Here is a 22,898-nt window from a genome sequence, read left to right on the forward strand (position 1 = left end):
ACAAAGAGAATAAATAACCCTGACAGGAGGGGACTTCAGGACCCACAGAGGCAGTCAGTCCCTAAGGGGCCCCAGGACTCCCGGCCTATAACCACCAGGGCTATCCAACCCCCGTTCGCCAGGCTCAACCGGAGGAATAGCCCTCCAGGGGAACCTGGCACCTCCGGGGAGCGCTCAGTCTCCACCACTCCAGGTCCGTCAGGACTGCAGCTTTGCACCTCCACCGTCTGCTGCAGCCAGAGAAATACTGAGGGCCTGCAGGTGGCGCTCTCGGTTACGTAGCAGTGTCCCAACGTTTTGTTCTCTGCCTGCGTCTGCTCGTAGGGATGCATAAACCCCCTGATCTGGGAAATGTGAGTGGCATGGGTGTACAGGGGTTTACTGCAGGCTGCTTCTAGACGTAGTAAAACTTGGGGGGGGATAGTGGGAGTAGGTGACAGTTGTATTGTCCTTGCTGGGTTCTCATCCCCCCCAATGTCAGGCATGGGCAGGTAGGGAACAGCTGTGCTTCCTTGACCTCGGGATCATTATCGGTGGAAGCAGAAGCGGTGGGGGGAACGGGACACCCTTCTCTGTTCTGTCTTTGAATCACGGTGTTGCAGGAGACCCATTCTGCATGCTCCCGCTCATCTGTAGTCACTTAGGCATCACAACTGTCTCTTGTTAAGAGCAATTTTTAATTAGAAAGGAAAAAAGTAAATACAGCTATTCAACACCAGAGCAATAGGCAGCCATGAATGTCAACACAAAGGAAAGGTGGACTCTGGCCAACAGTGCAGGGAGCGTCGGGGTGGAGGAGCACTGGAGCTTGGCTCTCCTTCTCTGATACACTGATGCAGGTGGGAGCTGCTGAGCTGTGGCTTTCATGTCGCCTGTTCTGCAGCTGAAGCCGGGTCACCTTCCAGGGTGTAGAACGGGTCTCTCCAGAGCTGTAGGTTTCCTTCTAGGGCTGTGAGTAGGCAGGGCTCGCTGGGGTGGTAGGACAAGGACTGTACCACCCCTTTCCCTGCAGGGAGACTGAGCACAAGCGATCCCTGCAGGGGAGAGGGAAGATACGCGTGAGACTGGGCAGCAGTGAGTTATAGCCCCTGCTAGGGGCATCCAGACTCTCGCTCACTCGGGCCTGCTTCTCACCTCCACCAGGTCCCAGAAGTAAATGCGTCCGTCCTCCGAGCCGCTCACTACGTGCGTGTCCTTCTCAGTCAGGCAGCATTCCAGCTTACAATCCCGGTTCTGGTGGCCGCTATATCTAAGGCAGGCGAGCATACGTCTGAGTTAGGGGGAACCCCCACCTCCAGGTCTCATCAGGCCCCCGTATGTTGTGCAATCATTCTCTGGTGCTGGGCACCCCACTAAGCCCTGCTTACTGCCTCCTGCTACCAGCGGATGGACCTGCCCCTTCCTATTTAGGGACACTGATTTACAGAAGGAAGCAAAGACCCTCGTGCATGTGCTGTTATCCCCTTAAATGCATCCTCCTGTATTCTTGCATTAATAAAATAACAGAACCTGTTCTCAGTCAGTGTGGCCTCACTGCCAGCCTTACACCACTTACTCTCCCAGCAGCTCCCCTGTATCTCTGTCCAGCAGCCGCAGGGTGGTGTCCAGGCTGGAGGCCAGCATGCACTGTCCATCTTTACTGAAATCCACACTGGTGACAGGACCTAGGGTTTCCGGCCTGCAGGAGAGGCAATCCCAGCAACGCACACTCAAGTCAATAGAACAGGAGCCCCACCAGCTCAGTAACACCATGGGTTGTAAAATCCTCTCCGCGACAGAGGATGTTACTGATCACAGAGACTAGAAAGGGGTAGTTTTGGTGAAATTTGGGCCATTTTTGCCTGGTAGAAAGTAGTAAAAGCCCCAGCTCTGGTGGCTCTTTCTTCTTATTGATTAAGGCTCTTTCTCATTAGAGGTATTCACCGGAATATGCTTGGAACACAGGTCTAACTGACCCCCCTCCTCCCCATCCACCCGCACCACTTCCCTACACTGGCCCCCACCTAGCTTCTGGCTAAGCTAGACTCGAACCCGCGCCCTCGTATATTCGAGCAAATCCCTGTAACGGAGCCATCGGACAGAGCTGCTGAGCCACCAGTCAGCTGAGTACAGACTCTTCCGGGTTTTTACCTCTTATCTTTTAGGAGGTGGGTGGGGCGGCGTTTTTATTCCCTGAAAAGGTCAAATATAAGTTCCGAAAAAAACTTAGTGTGAAAGCCTCGCTGACCCAAGGGTTGGGAGCCGGGTTAGTAACATTGAGGTTGTGGGTTCGAAGCCCCACCAGCTCAGTAACACCGTGGGTTGTAACATCCTCTCCGCGACAGAGGATGTTTCTGATCACAAGGACCAAAAAGGGGTAGTTTTGGTGAAATTTGGGCCATTTTCCCTGGTAGAAAGTAGTAAAACCCCCAGTCTGCTGGTGGCTCTTTCTTGTTATTAATTAAGGCTCTTTCTCATTAGAGGTATTCACCGGAATATGCTTGGAACACAGGTCTAACTGACCCCCTCCTCCCCATCCACCCGCACCACTCACCTACACTGGCCCCCACCTAGCTGCTGAGCCACCAGTCAGCCGGTTACAGACTGTAACCCGGGTTTTTACCCCTTATTCTTCTCCTAGCACAGGACTCCAGCCTAAGGACCAGCCCTTCACAGCCGGCTCTGCACTCTCCGGGCAGCCGGGGACAGAGGCTCCGGGGTTTTACCCCTCTTTCCAGGACTCTCTTGTATTACACCCTCCGGTGATTAACAGATCCTCGCCCGCACTCACAAGAATGAAATGTTCTCTCTTAAAATAAAAGAATCTTTCTAACGCACACAGTGCGCGGTGAAACCTCCTCCCCTATGCAAACAAACATTAAACGTGCAGAGATTATGGGTTTCTAGCAGGGGCTGTTAGACCCGGGCTGCGGGGGAGCTTCTGAGCCATCTCTCACCGGCACAGACCGTCCAGCACTGCCCTGGGAAAGGAAGCCCCCAGGACAGATTTAGCCTTCCCCGTGTGCGATATTTACCGCTCACCCTCTCTCACACACATCGCATCCCTCCGTCATTCATTCATTTGTTTATTTAACCGATTTCTGGTTCCATGCGAACCCCTCTGTCACAATCAGACCGTGAACACGGAGCAGTGAGAGCAGGCTGGCGGGAAGAGCCGCTTAAACCTCGGGGACCTTTGCACGGTTTGCAAGCTTAAAGCCTGGGGAGGGGGAGGCCATAAAGGGCCGCTCATGCCTGGGCCAGAACCCGCGCTTCCCCCCAGCCTTAGCCCCCATTGCTCCTTCCGTGCTAAGCGGCTTTTCTCGGCAGGGCAGACGCTGCCCGCTCTCGGAGCGCAGGGCCGGGCTCTCGGTCACCGACCGGAAGCTACAGCTCCGCCATGGATGTGAGGGCGAGACAGGCAGGGTGGGAGCCTATCACAGGGGAGTCCTGCTGCAGCCCCGCCCCTTCCTGCTGCTGCGATTGGACGGCAGGGGGAGGAGGCGGGGCACAGCCCGGTCCCGGCCGTTCCTTCGCAGCGAGCAGGAGCTGAAAGGAATCAGTAAGTTTTTGCTTGGGACATTGACTTTGGGGCAAAGTTAACCATGTGGGAATATTATTTAGTGTGTTTGTGCCTTTACTAGAAAGGCAGTGAATAAACAAGTTAGACTGTTTGTATTTAGTCAGTCAATAAGGTAGCAGTAGGTATTGTGTTTATTTTTAAAAGTCTGCAGCACTGAGTGTTCTCCAGACTTTTAAAGAGCTGAGTGTTTGTATTTAATACTGAGTGCATTGTATTGAAGAAAAAACCCCCCACAAAAAAAGTAGCCAGAAGCTAGAAATAAGCTAGGAGCAGTATATACCAAAGTAAAAAAGTTGAAATAGTTCAGCTCCGTTACTCACCTTGGAAAGGTGTTGAGGTGGTGTGATTGGGTTTGAATAGGGAACAACATTTGTTAATCAAGGGAGCAGTGAGTCACTCAGGCTGACTAACTGAAGTTAGACTGTATTTCCCAACCCTCACCCACCCACCCCAAGCTCATCCCTTAATTTATAGGCAGGTGCCACTTTCACAAAAAAAAAAAAATCAACAAAAACTTTGAGAATTCGATCAGACCCCTGTAGGCCACTACCAGACACATAGTGAATTCACTAATACATTTAAAGGAAGTTAGACTCATTCCTACTCCCATAGCAACCTAAAACTTAACTAGGAACTGATCAAAATTGAGATGAAGGCAGCAGTCCAGCAGCAAGAGGGGGGGGCCTCCCAGTCTTTTGCATCGAGTGTCACATGTATGATTTTTTACCCACCGGTGAGAAGTTGTACATGAGCATGCGATGCAAAGAGCTCCTGGCTCTCAGAGAACGAGTCCGATCTTTGGAGGCTAGAGTGGCAGACCTGGAGGAGCTGAGGCAGACAGAGAGGTATATACATGAGACCTTCAGGGACATAGTAGTCAAGTCCCAACTTCAGACTGGCAGCCCTGGTGCTGCCTTGGAGGAAGGTGGTCTCATGATGGGAGAGCACCAACCAGGTGTAGCAGGAAAGGATCCTGTAGCAAGGACCTGCTCTCTAGGTGATGCATTGTCCTTTCACACTGAGGATATCTCCCCAAGGCCTATTGCCCAGGAGGGAAGGGTTAGGTCAGCCATCATAGTTGGTGATTCGATTATTAGGAATGAGGATAGCTGGGTGGCTGGTGGACGTGAGGATCGCCTGGTAACTTGCCTACCTGGTGCGAAGGTGGCAGACCTCACGCATCACCTAGATAGGATTTTAGACAGTGCTGGGGAGGAGCCGGCTGTCGTGGTACATGTGGGCACCAACGACATAGGAAAATGTGGGAGGCAGGTTCTGGAAGCCAAATTTAGGCTCTTAGGTAGAAAGATTAAATCCAGAACCTCCAGGGTAGCATTCTCTGAAATGCTCCCTGTTCCACGGGCAGGTCACCAGAGGCAGGCAGAGCTCCGGAGTCTCAATGCGTGGATGAGACGATGGTGCAAGGAAGAGGGATTCAGTTTTGTTAGGAACTGGGGAAACCTTTTGGGGGAAGGGGGAGACTCTTCCGAAGGGATGGGCTCCACCTTAACCAGGGTGGAATCAGACTGCTGGCGCTAACCTTTAAAAAGGAGATTGTTCTAGTTTAAAAGCTGCTGTAAGGGGAAAGCCGACAGTCGCTCAGCAGCTCATGGTTCGGAGAGAGGTATCTTCAAAGGATACTAATGATGCATTAGAATTAGGGCATCCTGACAGTGAGGTTCCAATAATTAGAAAAGTAGTCCAAGTGCCTGTAACTAAAAACTCACCTGAGCTAAAAAATTCTAACTTATCCCTATCAATTAAAAAGCAGAATGAAAATAAACAAAAAACAAACTTTGAAATGTTTGTATGCTCATGCCAGAAGTCTAAGAAGTAAGATGAGAGAATTAGAATGTATAGCAGTGAATGATGACAGACTTAATTGGCATCTCAGAGACATGGTGGAAAGAGGATAACCAATGGGACAGTGCTATATTTATTTATTTATAGATTTTTATATACCATGTTCCTGTATGGAATACAGATCACATCAGTTTACATTGAAACAGAAACATACATTTTTGCCAAGAGGCATTACAAAGAACAAGGATATGGAACTTGGAAAAGGGTAAATAGATTCAAAATTAACATTGTAATAAAAGCATATAGGCTCAAACAACTCATTTAGCAGTAAAAACAAAGAAGCACATCAGAATAGTTACATGAGACCTGCAGCAAGACTCTTACTAGCTGAAGTGGAAGTGTTTATGGTTCTGTAAAAGCTTCTTTAAAGAGCCAAGTTTTAAGTCTCTTTTTGAATGTAGAGTGGCAGATCTCTAGACGGATGTCTGGCGGGAGCGCGTTCCAGTGAATGGGGCCAGCAGAGGATATGATACGTTTCTGAAGCGAAGATTTTGTTGAAGGAACATGGAGAGTGCCTTTATATGCTCCTCTGATGGGTCTAGATGAAGAGTGAAGATGAAGTTGGGTACTTAAGTGAAGTGGGGCTATATTGTGAATTGATTTATGAATTACTGTGAGCACTTTAAAAAGAATCCTTTGCTTAATTGGAAGCCAATGGAGGAGTTTGAGAATGGGGGTATTGTGATCTCTTTTATTCGTATTTGTAAGGACTCTAGCTGCAGAGTTTTGTAACAATTGGAGGGGTTTGAAGTATGAGATTGGGAGGCCGAAGAGAAGTGAATTGCAATAATCAATTTTTGATAGAATAATGGCTTGAAGAACCAACCGGAAATCGTTGAAATGAAGAGGTTTCAGCTTTCTCAGGACTTGAAGCTTGTAGAAACAGTCTTTAGTGGTGGTGCTTATAAATTTTTTAAGGTTAAGCTGATCGTCTAGAATGACACCTAGGTCTCGAACTTGCGGTGAGTGATTTAATAAAGGAATGGATGTAGTGAGTGGGTTAGCTGGGTTTAGAAACATGTTAGAATCTTGATTGATCTATAGCGGGGTACAAATTATATTGCAATGACAGAGGAGCACCCGGGAGGAGGTGTGGCGCTTTATGTCCGGGATGGCATAGAGTCCAACAGGATAAACATCCTGCATGAGACTAAATACAAAATTGAATCTTTATGGGTAGAAATCCCTTGTGTCAGGGAAGACTACAGTGATAGGGGTATACTACCGTCCACCTGGTCAAGATGGTGAGATGGACAGTGAAATGCTAAGAGAAATTAGGGAAGCTAACCAAATTGGTAGCGCAGTAATAATGGGAGACTTCAATTACCCCAATATAGACTGGGTAAATGTATCATCGGGTTACACTAGAGAGATAACGTTCCTGGATGGAATAAATGATAGCTTTATGGAGCAATTGGTTCAGGAACAGACGAGAGAGGGAGCAATTTTAGATCTAATTCTCAGTGGAGCACAAGACTTGGTGAGAGAGGTAACGGTGGTGGGGCCGCTTGGCAATAGTGATCATAATATGATCAAATTTGATTTAATGACTAGAAAAGGAACAGTGTGCAAATCCAAGGCTCTCGTGCTAAACTTTCAGAAGGGAAACTGATAAAATGAGAAAAATTGTTAGAAAAAACTGAAAGGAGCAGCTACAAAAGTAAAAAATGTCCAAGAGGCATGGTCATTGTTAAAAAAAATACCATTCTAGAAGCACAGTCCAGATGTATTCCACACATTAAGAAAGGTGGAAAGAAGGCAAAACGATTACCGGCATGGTTAAAAAGGGGAGGTGAAAAGCTATTTTAGCCAAAAGATCTTCATTCAAAAATTGGAAGGATCCAACAGAAGAAAATAGGATAAAGCATAAACATTGGCAAGTTAAATGTAAGACATTGATAAGACAGGCTAAGAGAGAATTTGAAAAGAAATTGGCTGTAGAGGCAAAAACTCACAGTAAAAACTTTTTTAAATATATCCGAAGCAGAAAGCCTGTGAGGGAGTCAGTTGGACCATTAGATGATCGAGGGGTTAAAGGGGCACTTAGAGAAGATAAGGCAATCACGGAAAGATTAAATGATTTCTTTGCTTCAGTGTTTACTGAAGAGGATGTTGGGGAGGTACCCGTAATGGAGAAGGTTTTCATGGGTAATGATTCAGATGGACTGAATCAAATCACGGTGAACCTAGAAGATGTGGTAGGCCTGATTGACAAACTGAAGAGTAGTAAATCACCTGGACCAGATGGTATACACCCCAGAGTTCTGAAGGAAATAAAAATGAAATTTCAGACCTATTAGTAAAAATTTGTAACTTATCATTAAAATCATCCATTGTACCTGAAGACTGGAGGATAGCAAATGTAACCCCAATATTTAAAAAGGGCTCCAGGGGCGATCCGGGAAACTACAGACCGGTTAGCCTGACTTCAGTGCCAGGAAAAATAGTGGAAGGTGTTCTAAACATCAAAATCACAGAACATATAGAAAGACATGGTTTAATGGAACAAAGTCAGCATGGCTTTATCCAGGGCAAGTCTTGCCTCACAAATCTGCTTCACTTTTTTGAAGGAGTTAAACAAACATGTGGATAAAGGTGAACCGGTAGATATAGTATACTTGGATTTTCAGAAGGCGTTTGACAAAGTTCCTCATGAGAGGCTTCTAGGAAAAGTAAAAAGTCATGGGATAGGTGGCGATGTCCTTTCGTGGATTGCAAACTGGCTAAAAGACAGGAAACAGAGAGTAGGATTAAATGGGCAATTTTCTCAGTGGAAGGGAGTGGACAGTGGAGTGCCTCAGGGATCTGTATTGGGACCCTTACTTTTCAATATATTTATAAATGATCTGGAAAGAAATACGACGAGTGAAATAATCAAATTTGCAGACACAAAATTGTTCAGAGTAGTTAAATCACAAGCAGATTGTGATAAATTGCAGGAAGACCTTGTGAGACTGGAAAATTGGGCATCCAAATGGCAGATGAAATTTAATGTGGACAAGCGCAAGGTGATGCATATAGGGAAAAATAACCCTTGCTGTAGTTACACGATGTTGGGTTCCACATTAGGTGCTACAACCCAAGAAAGATCTAGGTGTCATAGTGGATAACACATTGAAATCGTCAGCTCAGTGTGCTGCGGCAGTCAAAAAAGCAAACAGAATGTTGGGAATTATTAGAAAGGGAATGGTGAATAAAACGGAAAATGTCATAATGCCTCTATCGCTCCATGGTGAGACCCCACCTTGAATACTGTGTACAATTCTGGTCGCCGCATCTCAAAAAAGATATAATTGCGATGGAGAAGGTACAGAGAAGGGCTACCAAAATGATAAGGGGAATGGAACAGCTTCCCTCTGAGGAAAGACTAAAGAGGTTAGGACTTTTCAGCTTGGAGAAGAGATGACTGAGGGGGGATATGATAGAGGTGTTTAAGATCATGAGAGGTCTAGAACGGGTAGATGTGAATCGGTTATTTACTCTTTCGGATAGTAGAAAGACTAGGGGACACTCCATGAAGTTAGCATGGGGCACATTTAAAACTAATCGGAGAAAGTTCTTTTTTACTCAACGCACAATTAAACTCTGGAATTTGTTGCCAGAGGATGTGGTCAGTGCAGTTAGTATAGCTGTGTTTAAAAAAGGATTGGATAAGTTCTTGGAGGAGAAGTCCATTACCTGCTATTAAGTTCACTTAGAGAATAGCCACTGCCATTAGCAATGGTTACATGGAATAGACTTAGTGTTTGGGTACTTGCCAGGTTCTTATGACCTGGATTGGCCACTGTTGGAAACAGGATGCTGGGCTTGATGGACCCTTGGTCTGACCCAGTATGGCATTTTCTTATGTTCTTATGTTCTTATCTATTCCTGTATAATGTAACCTATAAGAAAGGAAGAGACCCTGCATCTATTCCTGTATAATGTTACCTATAAGAAAGGAAGAGAACTGCTGCCAACACAACCCGACAGGAGAGACCCTGCATCTATTCCTGTATAATGTTACCTATAAGAATGGAAGAGACCCTGCATCTATTCCTGTATGTTACCTATAAGAATGGAAGAGACCCTGCATCTATTCCTGTATAATGTTACCTATAAGAATGGAAGAGACCCTGCATCTATTCCTGAATGTTACCTATAAGAATGGAAGAGACCCTGCATCTATTCCTGTATAATGTTACCTATAAGGCAGGAAGAGAACTGCTGCCAACACAACCCGACAGGAGAAACCCTGCATCTATTCCTGTATAATGTTACCTATAAGAAAGGAAGAGACCCTGCATCTATTCCTGAATGTTACCTATAAGAAAGGAAGAGAACTGCTGCCAACACAGCCTGACAGGACAGACCCTGCATCTATTATTGTAAAATGTTGCCTATAAGGGATAAAAGTGTTGCCAAAACAGTGGAGACTACTGCGCCTCAATTCAGTCTCCTCAGGAATTACAAAGCACCATGTAAAGGGGAGAAAAATAACCAGAGAGCATATAAGTCAGTCAATACAATAAAATGGCAGCTAATTTGGTTAAATTTAACTATTAACCAGTCTTTCCAGGAGCACAGAAAGTTCCTAATCAGGGTGAGAACAGTTGAAAGAAGAAGACACTGAAATCTTCCTGGAAACAAGTGTTGAGAGCTGCAATGGATCCAACAATCTTAACACATTGCACTGAGGATGCAGCACAGATGCAGCTGCCATTTGGTTCATTTGAGGGCTAAGTAACAGACTGATCCTTTTCTAAGTAGAGCGAGACAGTGGAACTATTCATATCATAAATTTAAATAAAAAAGATCAAAGAGTAATTCCCAGTCAGCATCCAGTGATAGTCCAACCAATAAAGCTGCAGTAAAAGAAAAATCTGAATTTGACTTTTCCAACGTTTTGTAATCAGTAGGATTTAAGGAGGAAAATGCTTGCTTCCCACATCCAGTCTTCTTTCCCTGAGGAAGATAAAACATTTTGGAAATCAGAGGAAGAGACTTAGTAGGGAGCTTAAGAGTTCCAGGCATGTAATCTGTAAACCTCTCACTGGCAGGCTAACATTTTATCCGGCTAAAAAGATACCCACCTATGTGAGGGGCAGGACAGGCACATTGTGGACTACAGCCACATATCTGGCTAACTTTACACCTAGATTTATCAAACTGCTATAAATATCGTGGAAACAGGATCTGTGATAAAAATGGGGGCGTGGTTAAGCTAATTTTCCTGTTACCTCATTGCCTATGCATCTTCCGCAATGAGCGATAATCACACGCTGTGTAATCCACTGCAGGTGCTTTACTGACAAATTCTTTTTATCATAGCGGCTCTGCCTGCTGGCAAGAGGCTCACATCTAAGTTAACTATTTATACCACTGTAAGAGAGGGCATTATGAACTCTGGGTGAGAGGTAGGTTGTGGGGGGCTGTTTTATATGCACAGTCATAGGTAGAAGCAGCACAGCTACCAGTGAAGATTGTGATTTGGAGTGATGAAAGGTAAATTAGATTTGTACAATGCACTCTCTATCTGGCTTGATTGCAGCGTGGCAGAGAGTGCATCAAGCTTGGGAAAGAGGAATTGTACAAATCTGCTCTTTTACCTTTCATCACTCCAAGTGACAGCAAAATCTTCACTGATGGGAGCTGTGCTGTTCCTGTCTATCACTGTGCATGTAAAACAGCCCCCCCAAACCTCACCAAGTCTGCTCAATAAATGTGTCTGGCTAACTTCTGCAGCCAGATAGGAACATGAGGTTCCTATATTCAGCTGCTATGTGTACGGCACTTGCCCCCCCCTTTGCCTCAGTTTAATAGAACTGACTTATCTGATCCTACTGAATGTGTGGGCGGGTATATATATAGCCATCTATGTGTATTTATATAGATGTGTATGTGTGTATGTATATATACACAGCTGTGTGTGGGTATATACATGTTTATATATATATAGCGATATATGTGTGTCAAAACTATGTCTTTATATAAACAAATGATGCAATGCAAACTTTTAGAGTTCTGGTGTTTCCTATTGTACACAATCCAGCGTTCCCACAAAGGTTTTTGCAGAATTGTGAGTGGCAGCTCTTCCTAAGTTGTGCAAGCTCTTGAGTGTGCTACTTCATGAGTTATTTGACGAGATCTGACATTTCAGATTGCAATGGAAGTTCTGTATTATGTACTTTTAAACAAGAAGCTTTTACATTGAATAGCACAGTTTAGGTTTATTGTATTTACAGTTTCAATGATCCACTTCTTACTCTGCACCTCCTACTCCTGATGAAGCTCGTTTGTAGCTAAACAGAGGAACCTTTGTCAAGGGGAGATGGTCACACATTAGCCTTCACTGCACCGAACTAGTGCAATTGAGGAAGAGCTCCTGCTCACTTTCCTGCAAAAGTGCTTTGTGGGAACGCAGTTCTGAGTACAATCAGAAACACCAGAACTAGTTTTTCACTGGATCCTTTGTTCAGCTAAAGACATTCTGGTTGATTATAAAAGGACCTCGAGCACACGGGTATCTCCCATTACTTGCAGAATACTTTTTTCTGAAAAGAGGACAGGGTGTGGGCAAGCAGAGTCTGAAACATGATCGATCTCTATCGATCTCTCTCTCCCATTAACATGAAAAGTGCAACAGAATCTGGGGCCATCCATTGCCTCGTCTGCTTTCAGCCAGGGCTTGCAGTTCATTAAACGTATATTGAATCATTTTTATTTCCAGCCCAACACCATTTACAGGCTTAAAACTAGGTTTTAAATGGGTAAATCTGCTTTACCCTCATTGTCAATAGGTTTTATCTACATTAAGTGCACTTCACAGGTAAATAACTTTAGAACACTGCTCCAATAGCATCTTACACTGACATGCTCAACTCACCTGTAAATGTTGATTTTAGAGCTTGAATGGTGATCTTTGCAGAGGTGATGGGGTATTTTAGTGCAGATGAACATGTGTAATGCAATCTGGTCAGGCCTCACATAGCTAATCCTCGCTCCTTTTACCCCAGTACTGTATGAGCTTTCCAGACCAATCAGCTCCCTTCTGAAGACGTGACCTGGATGCTCTCCAAAGCTCATGTAGAATGATAATTCCTGTGTTGGTCCAAGAAAAGGTGTCACAGCTTAGGGAAAAGGCTATTATTCAGGACTAGAACACTACTTGTTCAATTATGTATTTATATAATTCTGAAATAACTCAAATGTTTAGTAATATGTATGTTTGTATCCCTTTTATCTAATAGAATAGACAATATATATATAGCAATATATGTGTGTATGTGCATCAAAACTATGTCTTTGGCACAAGCACTTCCCACAGGACCTATCACTAAAGCATGAACATTGAAAACAGCCATCCACTGTTGCACCTGCAGGATACTGGGGCCCCTCAGATCCAGCTATCTTCAGGCCAATATCCATTCTCCACTTCTTAGCTTAAACTACTCAAAAAAGTAGTAAACACCCAACATACCAAACACTTTACAAAAACACATTCTATATCCATCCCAATTCGGATTTTGCAAGTTCATCAGCACCAAAACAGTAATCTCCCTCACCGCCCTTTCAGAACTATAGATAATGGGCAGTCCTATATCTTAGCAATGTTGGACATCTCCGCAGCATTTGATACCACTCACAAGATCCTCATAGACTAACCAAAATTGGTCTAACTGGCACAGCCCTACCCTGGTTTGTCTCATATCTAGACAACAGATATCAAAGTCAAAATAGGCAACAGCAAATCAACCTATCAAACTCACTCAAGGAGTGCCCCAAGGTTCATCTCTTCAACATCTACATGCTTCCCATATGTAAACTTATCCAACCTAGGGCTCACACTTCCATCTATGTAGATAACGTCCAAATTCTAATCCCTATCACTGAATCTATCCCCAAATCACTCCATGGGAAACCCATCTCAATACTATCAATCAATTACTCACCCAAATGAACCTTGCCCTGAATACTTCCAAAACCAAACTCCTAATCATATCCCACAAACTAAGTCAAATGACCCTTACTGACTTAAACTCCATTGGCTACTCATAAGCTTTAGAATCTTACACAAGACTCTCACCATCATTCACAAAAGCATTCACAAACCGATCCCTATCAATCTTCCATGCCCACTCACTATCCACACCTCGAGACCTATCAGAGAAGCCTACAGGGATCACTATACACCCTCCCAACCAAATCCACCTTTCATGCAGCCACCAGAGAACGAGCCCTCTGATAGCAGGGCCAAACATCTGGAATGCCACGCCCCCTGATCTAAGACAAGAACCCTGTCTACTGATGTTCAGAAAAAAAAGCTCTACTTGGCTGTTTCAACAAGCCTTCCCTTAATTCAGGGCCATCTCTAAGATATTGCCATGCTGGGTCAGACCAAGGGTCCATCAAGCCCAGCATCCTGGGCTTGATGGACCCTTTATCCAGTGCTCTCCTTCACAGATATTGTAAATGGATTAGTTTTTGCTATAATTATCACTCGACTTGGGGGAACTTAAGAAGCTGGAGTTTATTTCAGAAGCTGCCTTTGAAGGCCTTGTCAGTTTGAGGTATCTTAACTTGGGAATGTGCAACTTGAAAGATTACCCACCCTGACTGCATTGGTGAGGTTGGAAGAACTGGAATTATCAGGAACCACCTAGAAATGATTCGGCCTGGCTTGTTCCAGGGCCTAACCAGCCTTTGTAGGCTTGCAAGACCTCACACACAAGCTAAAGAATAGCATCAGAGCCCTGCCAAATGCTTATAACCTTCTTTAGCTTGCAAGACCTGGCACACAACTTAACAGTCCTAGAGGACAAATCAGGCCCTGCCACACACTGGCTGCAGGAGTCTAACCCTCTGCCAAAGGCCCCAGGTCCACCAGCAGAGATGAAGCATTTTAAGCAGGGCTCTGGCAGGTCTGATTTGTTCTCTAACACTATATTAAGTTTCCTCTCAACTCTTGTCAGCCCCTGTCCATCTGATTGACTCCACTGCTCCCATTTTCCAAACTGGCTCCCTGGCTACTAACACTCCCAGGAACATCAAAGGTCCAAAGGCTCTCAGTTATAAAATTTCTCCACTGGTTCCCCTTGCGGGATTCAAACCCTCATTGGGCTGGCAGGGAGGCACCAAGCCCAACCAGTGAGTGCTGAGCCTGGCTTCTCCCCTTGAAGCTTCATCTTTATGTCACAGACCTCTTCTCTCCCTGCCACAAGTCCCAACAAACCAAAAAAAAAATGTCCCAAAACAGGCCAGCAAAGAATTTAAGTGCAGCCCTGCTGGCCTCTCTGCCTCCTCCCTCCTATCTCTGCTCTCTACCACACTCCCCAGAAATACCTCCACCCAATTGGCAGCCTTGGAAATAGTTCATTAGCAATAAAGAAAAAGGGAAGGTTTTGAATCTGCACACTCACCTTCTCTGGTACCAGGGTTTCAGTCCTTTCTCCCACAGTAAAGCAGTCCTCAGCAGCATCGGGCAGCCAGGTCCCACTCCCTCCTCTCCAGTACCTGGAAAGAGACTTGAAATGCTTTGCCTTGGCTCCTTTTTTTATAGGATGGAGACTCCGCCCCTGCTGGCCAGGGATTGGTTCCCGGGGCCCCACCCTCTTCCTTCCCCTCCCCTGCTGGCCAGGGATTGGTTCCCGAGGCCCCACCCTCTCCCTCCCACACCTGTGTCTCAGGTTTCTCCGATGCTTCAGGGGGGAAGGAACCAGCCCGACTGACTCTGTGTCACCTGGTATTTCTTCCCCCTTTCCCTGCAGATTTTTGGTTCCGGGGATTTTTTGTTTCTGGGGTTTTGACCTACCTCCCTGCACTGTATACTGACCCCGTCAGACACCTCCCCACTTGTTCAGGAGTCTTCCCTACCCCCTCCCTGAACAGGAAGTCAGCATTTCCATGTTTCTTTCCCATAAACTTTTTCCTTTCAAAATCCCATCAGCCCCTTCCTGATTATTGTGATCCCATCTTCCCTCCCACCTCCGTAAAGATATCTTTACCAGGAGCACCACAGCCTCCCAGGATCACACGGCAGGTGGAGGGAGGAAGTTAAACGCTGTTATCTGCTGACTGTGTGGGGACTTCAAAACCGGTAAGAGAGGCAGCAACCGGAGGGGAAAGGGGTTTGAAACCGGTAAGAGAGGCCAGCACCGGAGGGGAAAGGGGTTTGAAAACCGGTAAGAGAGGCAGCACGAGAGGGGAGGGGGGCTTGAAACCGGAAGCAGCACGAGACAGGGCAGCATGGAGGAAGGAAGCATGAGAGGTGCATCTCTGGATGTCACAGAGTTAGACTCTGACCCAGCCTGCTGCTTACAACCTTCTGTGCTATCTGTTTAGGTGAAGGGGGGCCCACGTCTATTACACAAGCACCGTGCAGGAGGTGGTGGGGAGCACATGGCTGTAGCGCCCCCTCGGGTATTTTCTGCAGCCAAGGGAGAGGGGCTGCACCCATGGGTACGAGTGACAGTGTGGGGGGTGCAGGTTACCTTAGCATCTCTGGGATAATTAATCCAAATGCCCCGATCCTGTCTTCTATGGGTCCCAGGGTTTCCCACCCCACCCCTGGGAACAGTGCACAGCACAAAACTCACCGCACTACTGTAAACATTCAATTCTTTTAGTATTAACAGGTAAGGAGAAGGATACAGAAATAATAAAGCAAAAGAAAAAAATCATCATTAATAACATGAAACTATAAGCATAACAGTCACAGAATGGCCAAATATTTTCCCTTAAATTAAGCAACCTACCCCGTTATCCAGGGCAATGTGCAACTTGCATTGTGAGGAGCAGTCTGTTGCTTTTCCTGCTGAGAGTGCCCTCTGGAAAAAGTTATGTTCACCCCAAGCTTTAAGGGTAAATGTCCTCCCAGTGCCCCAAAAAGTGCTCTACTGTTCCTCTCCGTAGTCCCCAGTGCAGGGAGCGTAGACACCCAGGGGAAAAAATAAAAGAAAACCTCCCAGGAATGTTGGGCAGGAGCAGAAGTAAGAAAAGTGGTTGTGAAATCCTAATCAATGAAGGCTGCATTAGCTGAAAAGTAGGGGCAACCTCTGGGGAAGCTCCAGTCCTATAGAGGCTGCAAACAGGGGGAAAGATGATGCAGGGTCCGCTCTCCACTCGGGAGGTAGCGAACAGCAGGGGGTTTGTCTGGCAGCTCAGCCATGCAGCAGTCTGGGACCCAGACAGACAGCAGGACCCGCTGCACCGCTGCTGAGCAAATTTTAGGAGGACGTAGCTGAAGCAGGTCCTGCAGGAGGGGGAGGTAGATTCTCCGTCTCCTGGTAGCCATGGTGGAAGGGAAAGGCGGGGATCCCAGCGCCCCCCCCCCCCCCCCCAGCACGGCTCTCTCCTCTCCTCCTGCAGCCTGCATTCCCCCTCTGCTGGTAGTACAGCCCCCTCCCCACCCTGGGCTCAGGCTGGGAACTGAACTTCCTGTGCTCCTGTAATAATCCCACAGCCGCTGCTTTCTGCAAGAGCACAAGTCTCACGCTGGAGTTAAAACTGAAACAGGTTTCCTAGGACATCTCTCTGCTCCCAACAGGGAAGAAAAAACAGTGGCCCCTGGCTGCAAATCTGGAATACGGTTGTCACCAGTCCAGTTATTTTTTTAATTTTTCTGTCCCTGGGTTCCACCCTACATCCCTGCACCAGGTAAGTTCAGGAGGGCAGGGACTCCAATCAGGCAGTCCTGCTACATCTCTTTATTCCACCGTTTATTACCCAGGCACACATCTTTATTCCAGTTTATTACACAGACACGCGTCTTTATTCCACAGACACGCGTCTTTATTCCACAGTTTATTCCATAGACACGCGTCTTTATTCCACAAGCAGTTTATTACACAGGCACGCGTCTTTATTCCACAGTTTATTACACAGACACGCGTCTTTATTCCACAAGCAGTTTATTCCACAGGCACGTGTCTTTATTCCACAGTTTATTACACAGACACGCGTCTTTATTCCACAAGCAGTTTATTCCACAGACACGCGTCTTTATTCCACAAGCAGTTTATTACACAGGCACGCGTCTTTATTCCACAGTTTATTACACAGACACGCGTCTTTATTCCACAAGCAGTTTATTACACAGGCACGCGTCTTTATTCCACAGTTTATTACACAGACACGCGTCTTTATTCCACAAGCAGTTTATTCCACAGGCACGCGTCTTTATTCCACAGGCACGCGTCTTTATTCCACAGTTTATTCCACAGGCACGCGTCTTTATTCCACAAGCAGTTTATTACACAGGCACGCGTCTTTATTCCACAGTTTATTACACAGACACGCGTCTTTATTCCACAAGCAGTTTATTACACAGGCACGCGTCTTTATTCCACAGTTTATTCCACAGGCACGCGTCTTTATTCCACAAGCAGTTTATTACACAGGCACGCGTCTTTATTCCACAGACATGCGTCTTTATTCCACAAGCAGTTATTACACAGGCACGCGTCTTTATTCCACAGTTTATTACACAGGCACGCGTCTTTATTCCACAAGCAGTTTATTACACATACACGCGTCTTTATTCCACAGTTTATTACACAGGCACGCGTCTTTATTCCACAAGCAGTTTATTCCACAGACACGCGTCTTTATTCCACAAGCAGTTTATTCCACAGACACGCGTCTTTATTCCACAGTTTATTACACAGGCACGCGTCTTTATTCCACAAGCAGTTTTAGCCACAGACATGCGTCTTTATTCCACAAGGCCAGTTTATTCCACAGACACGCGTCTTTATTCCACAGTTTATTACACAGACACGCGTCTTTATTCCACAAGCAGTTTATTTTAATGTTCTTTTTTACCTCAACCCACAATAAAGCTCTGGAATTTGTTGCCGAGGATGTGGTCAGTGCAGTTAGTGTAGCTGTGTTTAAAAAAGGATTGGATAAGTTCTTGGAGGAGAAGTCCATTACCTGCTATTAAGTTCACTTAGAGAATAGCCACTGCCATTAGCAATGTTAACATGGAATAGACTTAGTTTTTGGGTACTTGCCAGGTTCTTATGGCCTGAATTGGCCACTGTTGGAAACAGGATGCTGGGCTTGATGAACTCTTGGTCTGACCCAGTATGGTAAAAAAAAGGTCTTTATTGCACAAGCAGTTTATTACACAGGCACCCTGCAGGAGGTGGCCTGCTGAAGGGGTGGGGATTGGGGGAGCACATGTCTTCAATACACAGGAAAACTGGTTCCTACCTGCTAACTTTCCTGCCTGTAGTACCAACGGATCAATCCCGACAGTGAGTTATTCCAGGGAGGCATAACCCACTGTCCTCGACTGATCCGGGTACCTACAGGGAACAAGAGAGCTTAAAGGAAGCAAGGAGACTGTGTATTGGTGCCCATCCCCGTGAACTTAGGGTCTCCCAGCAGTTTATTCTGTTTTGGGACCCTTACTTTTCAATATATTTATAAATGATCTGGAAAGAAATACAACCAGTGAGAATCAAATTTGCAGATGACACAAAATTGTTCAGAGTAGTTAAATCACAAGCAGACTGTGATACATTACAGCAGGACCTTGTGAGACTGGAAGATTGGGCATCCAAATGGCAGATGAAATTTAATGTGGACAAGTGCAAGGTGATGCATATAGGGAAAAATAACCCTTGCTGTAGTTACACGATGTTGGGTTCCATATTAGGAGCTTCCACCCAGGATAAAGATCCAGGCATCATAGTGGATAATACTTTAAAATCGTCGGCGCGAGCACTGAGGGACACGCTCACGCCAGATATATTACAGATGTGTCTTTTCAGAGAATTTGTGTGCTAGATAATACAAAACGTGACAAAACTACATCTTTCAGCCTGAAAGCAGGAGCCTGCGTCTCCATTAGAGTTTGTGTCTATGGCTGGAGCCAGTCACAGATAAACTTTGCTGACTCGGAAAACGTTGTGCGGCTATCAGAGGGGGGGGGGGGGGGGGGTAAGAGTGAGTGTGTGACCCTGTCAAAGACTGGGTAAACCCTGCCTGCAGCCCCCACCTCACAGCCTCCCGTGCAAGCTGAAGTCTTCACACAGCTACTCGTCCCCATCTTCCAAAACATAACAGACTCTTAGGCCCTCTGCACGTGCAACTTCCCACTCCTTGATTAGTGACTGCTTTGTACTTAGACATTTTTTGTTTGAGTGGCGAGCCGGGCTGCCTCACTGTGGTTCTCAAGAGCCACAAATGGTCCTAGTTTTTAGGAAAAGCCACAATGACTACGCATGAGAGATTTGCAGGCAAAAAAAAATCTCATGCATTTTAATGTGGATATCCCTGAAAAACCCAAACGTCTTTGTGGCTGCTGAGGTCCAGAGTTGGGCCCCCTTGCGCTACAGATTCTCTGGGGCCAGTTGATTAGCTTGCATTCAGTAGGGCACATTTAACCCCCAACTTTGTGCAGACCTTTTTTTTGCAGCACAGAGAAATGTGCACCTAAAACTGCGTCCTGCTTAGTGCCCCTAGCATGGAAATCGCCTGCGAACCAGGGCATTACCTTTTACCTTCCCCTGCAAAGGGATGCGCTGGCTTAACTGCCGCTGCCTTAAATTTCCAGTGTTAAGCCCTGATCAGAGCTGCAGTAAAATTAGCTCCTTCCACCTCCAATAGGAGTTACATTTCCAATCTGGCAATAATAATTTTGAAATCATGTGGAATGCACATGAGCAATGTTTTCTGCTGCCCTGACCTCTCCCCAGTGATTTGGCAAAGCTGCTGGTGCTGTCCCTCTTGGATTATGCCCCATGCGCTCTCTTCCCCCTCCATGCTTACTGCATCAGGAATTACATTTTTTTTTTTTTAGTGCAAGCAGTAAGATTAATGCAGGGCTGGCAGCTGCTAGTGTCCATAGCATTTATCGCCAAGGCTGAATGCATTCATTAAAAAAAGGGGATTCTTTTTCAACATTTGGCTAATTTTGAGCTACTTTGGACTTGACATTTGGCCAGTTCTCACCCAGCTTCAAGCTCTAAGTTTGACACTTGACAACAGCAGGTCAGACATAGCAGCAACACCGAGCAGCAGAGCCCTGCGCCCTGCCAGCCCCACAGGAAGGAATGCAGAGGGAAGAGAGTGGGGCAAGGCTGCGGGGGGAGCCAGGTCCCCACCGGCTTAGGACAAGGGGCAGAAGCCACTAACTGTACAGGACGGGAGGACCGTTAAAAACGGTAATGCACCACCTTAGAAAAAATATAGGGAACAAAAGTTTGGTGAAACAATTTATTTATTTTTACGAATTTGCAAGTACGGGTGTCGTACAGAAGAGAAGCAGGCACAGCCACAAAGCTGAAACAGCTTACACTATTGCACATTCGCTTATCGCTTTACTCCTCTCCATCTCAGGATGCTCAACCTGATGCCTTCATTTCAGCCTTTTCTCTGCTTCAGACATTTCCCATTCTGCTTAACCAACATATTCTAATGCCCGAGTTTCAGCTTTCCATTTTAACCTAAAAAGAAAATGCCGCGTCCTTCATCCCGTCTGCCTACGCGCTGTTCCTAAATGGCAAATTTTTCTTGTTAAGTTTGTACTGCTATGAGAAAGTCTTTGTCGGAAGTAGGTTCAGGGAGGGATATGCGTTGGTGTGTACATATGCTGGGAGGTCGTGCTTTGGGGTGCTCGTATACCAGGATAGTTTGCACTGGTGTGCACAAGTGTCAAAGGATATGCGTTGTGTGTACATATGCTGGGAGGTCGTGCTTTGGGGTGCTCGTATACCAGGATAGTTTGCATTGGTGTGCACATATGCTGGGAGGTCGTGCTTTGGGGTGCTCGTATACCAGGATAGTTTGCACTGGTGTGCACAAGTGTCAAAGGACATGCATTGGTGTGCACATATGCTGGGAGGTCGTGCTTTGGGGGTGCTCGTATACCAGGATAGTTGCACTGGTGTGCACAAGTGTCAAAGGACATGCTTGGTGTACATATGCTGGGAGGGCGTGCTTTGGGGTGCTCGTATACCAGGATAGTTTGCACTGGTGTGCACAAGTGTCAAAGGACATGCGTTGGTGTCTACATATGCTGGGAGGGCGTGCTTGGGGTGCTCGTATACCAGGATAGTTTGCACTGGTGTGCACAAGTGTCAAAGGACATGCGTTGGTGTGTACATATGCTGGGAGGGCGTGCTTTGGGGTGCTCGTATACCAGGATAGTTTGCACTGGTGTGCACAAGTGTCAAAGGACATGCATTGGTGTGTACATATGCGGGGAGGTGCGTGCTTTGGGGGTGCTCGTATACCAGGATAGTTTGCACTGGTGTGCACAAGTGTCAAAGGACATGCATTGGTGTGTCACATATGCTGGGAGGGCGTGCTTTGGGGTGCTCGTATACCAGGAGAGTTTGCACTGGTGTGCACAAGTGTCAAAGGACATGCGTTGGTGTGCACATATGCTGGGAGGGGCGTGCTTTGGGGTGCTCGTATACCAGGATAGTTTGCACTGGTGTGCACAAGTGTCAAAGGACATGCGTTGGTGTGCACATATGCTGGGAGGTCGTGCTTTGGGGTGCTCGTATACCAGGATAGTTTTGCATTGGTGTGCACAAGTGTCAAAGGATATGCGTTGGTGTGCACATATGCTGGGAGGTCGTGCTTTGGGGTGCTCGTATACCAGGATAGTTTGCATTGGTGTGCACAAGTGTCAAAGGATATGCGTTGGTGTGCACATATGCTGGGAGGTCGTGCTTTGGGGTGCTCGTATACCAGGATAGTTTGCATTGGTGTGCACAAGTGTCAAAGGACATGCGTTGGTGTGCACTATGCTGGGAGGTCCGTGCTTTGGGGTGCTCGTATCCCAGGATAGTTTGCACTGGTGTGCCACAAGTGTCAAAGGGACATGCGTTGGTGTGCACATATGCTGGGAGGTCGTGCTTTGGGGTGCTCGTATACCAGGATAGTTTGCATTGGTGTGCACAAGTGTCAAAGGATATGCGTTGGTATGCACATATGCTGGGAGGGTCGTGGCTTTGGGGTGCTCGTATACCAGGATAGTTTGCATTGGTGTGCACAAGTGTCAAAGGACATGCATTGGTGTGTACATATGCTGGGAGGGAGCGTGCTTTGGGGTGCTCGTATACCAGGATAGTTTGCACTGGTGTGCACAAGTGTCAAAGGACATGCGTTGGTGTGCACATATGCTGGGAGGTCGTGCTTTGGGGTGCTCGTATACCAGGATAGTTTGCATTGGTGTGCACAAGTGTCAAAGGATATGCGTTGGTGTGCACATATGCTGGGAGGTCGTGCTTTGGGGTGCTCGTATACCAGGATAGTTGCATTGGTGTGCACAAGTGTCAAAGGACATGCATTGGTGTGTACATATGCTGGGAGGGCGTGCTTTGGGGTGCTCGTATACCAGGATAGTTTGCACTGGTGTGCACAAGTGTCAAAGGACATGCATTGGTGTGCACATATGCTGGGAGGTCGTGCTTTGGGGTGCTCGTATACCAGGATAGTTTGCATTGGTGTGCACAAGTGTCAAAGGATATGCGTT

General features: G+C 46.4%; 1 protein-coding gene and 1 long non-coding RNA gene across 2 annotated transcripts in view; both read right to left on the reverse strand.

Moving 5' to 3' along the window:
• Nucleotides 1-658: 658 nt before the first annotated feature.
• LOC115080754 (WD repeat domain-containing protein 83-like) overlaps nucleotides 659-22,898 on the reverse strand; it is a 44,960-nt gene continuing 22,720 nt past the window's right edge. The window contains exons 2-4 of the mRNA XM_029585146.1: nucleotides 1,556-1,678; nucleotides 1,135-1,249; nucleotides 659-1,034 (exon numbers count right to left, since the gene is read on the reverse strand). Of these exons, the coding sequence (XP_029441006.1) occupies nucleotides 864-1,034; nucleotides 1,135-1,249; nucleotides 1,556-1,678 (409 nt within the window). The 3' untranslated portion in view covers nucleotides 659-863. The remainder of the gene's footprint in view (nucleotides 1,035-1,134; nucleotides 1,250-1,555; nucleotides 1,679-22,898) is intronic.
• Nucleotides 9,652-14,989, reverse strand: LOC115080761. Its single transcript, XR_003853646.1, has 3 exons — nucleotides 14,824-14,989; nucleotides 12,291-12,505; nucleotides 9,652-10,369 (listed from the first exon to the last, which is right to left on the reverse strand). It is a non-coding gene; the product is annotated as an uncharacterized LOC115080761 (long non-coding RNA).

This window comes from Rhinatrema bivittatum, chromosome 19, assembly GCF_901001135.1.
Source record: "Rhinatrema bivittatum chromosome 19, aRhiBiv1.1, whole genome shotgun sequence".
NCBI lineage: Eukaryota > Metazoa > Chordata > Amphibia > Gymnophiona > Rhinatrematidae > Rhinatrema > Rhinatrema bivittatum.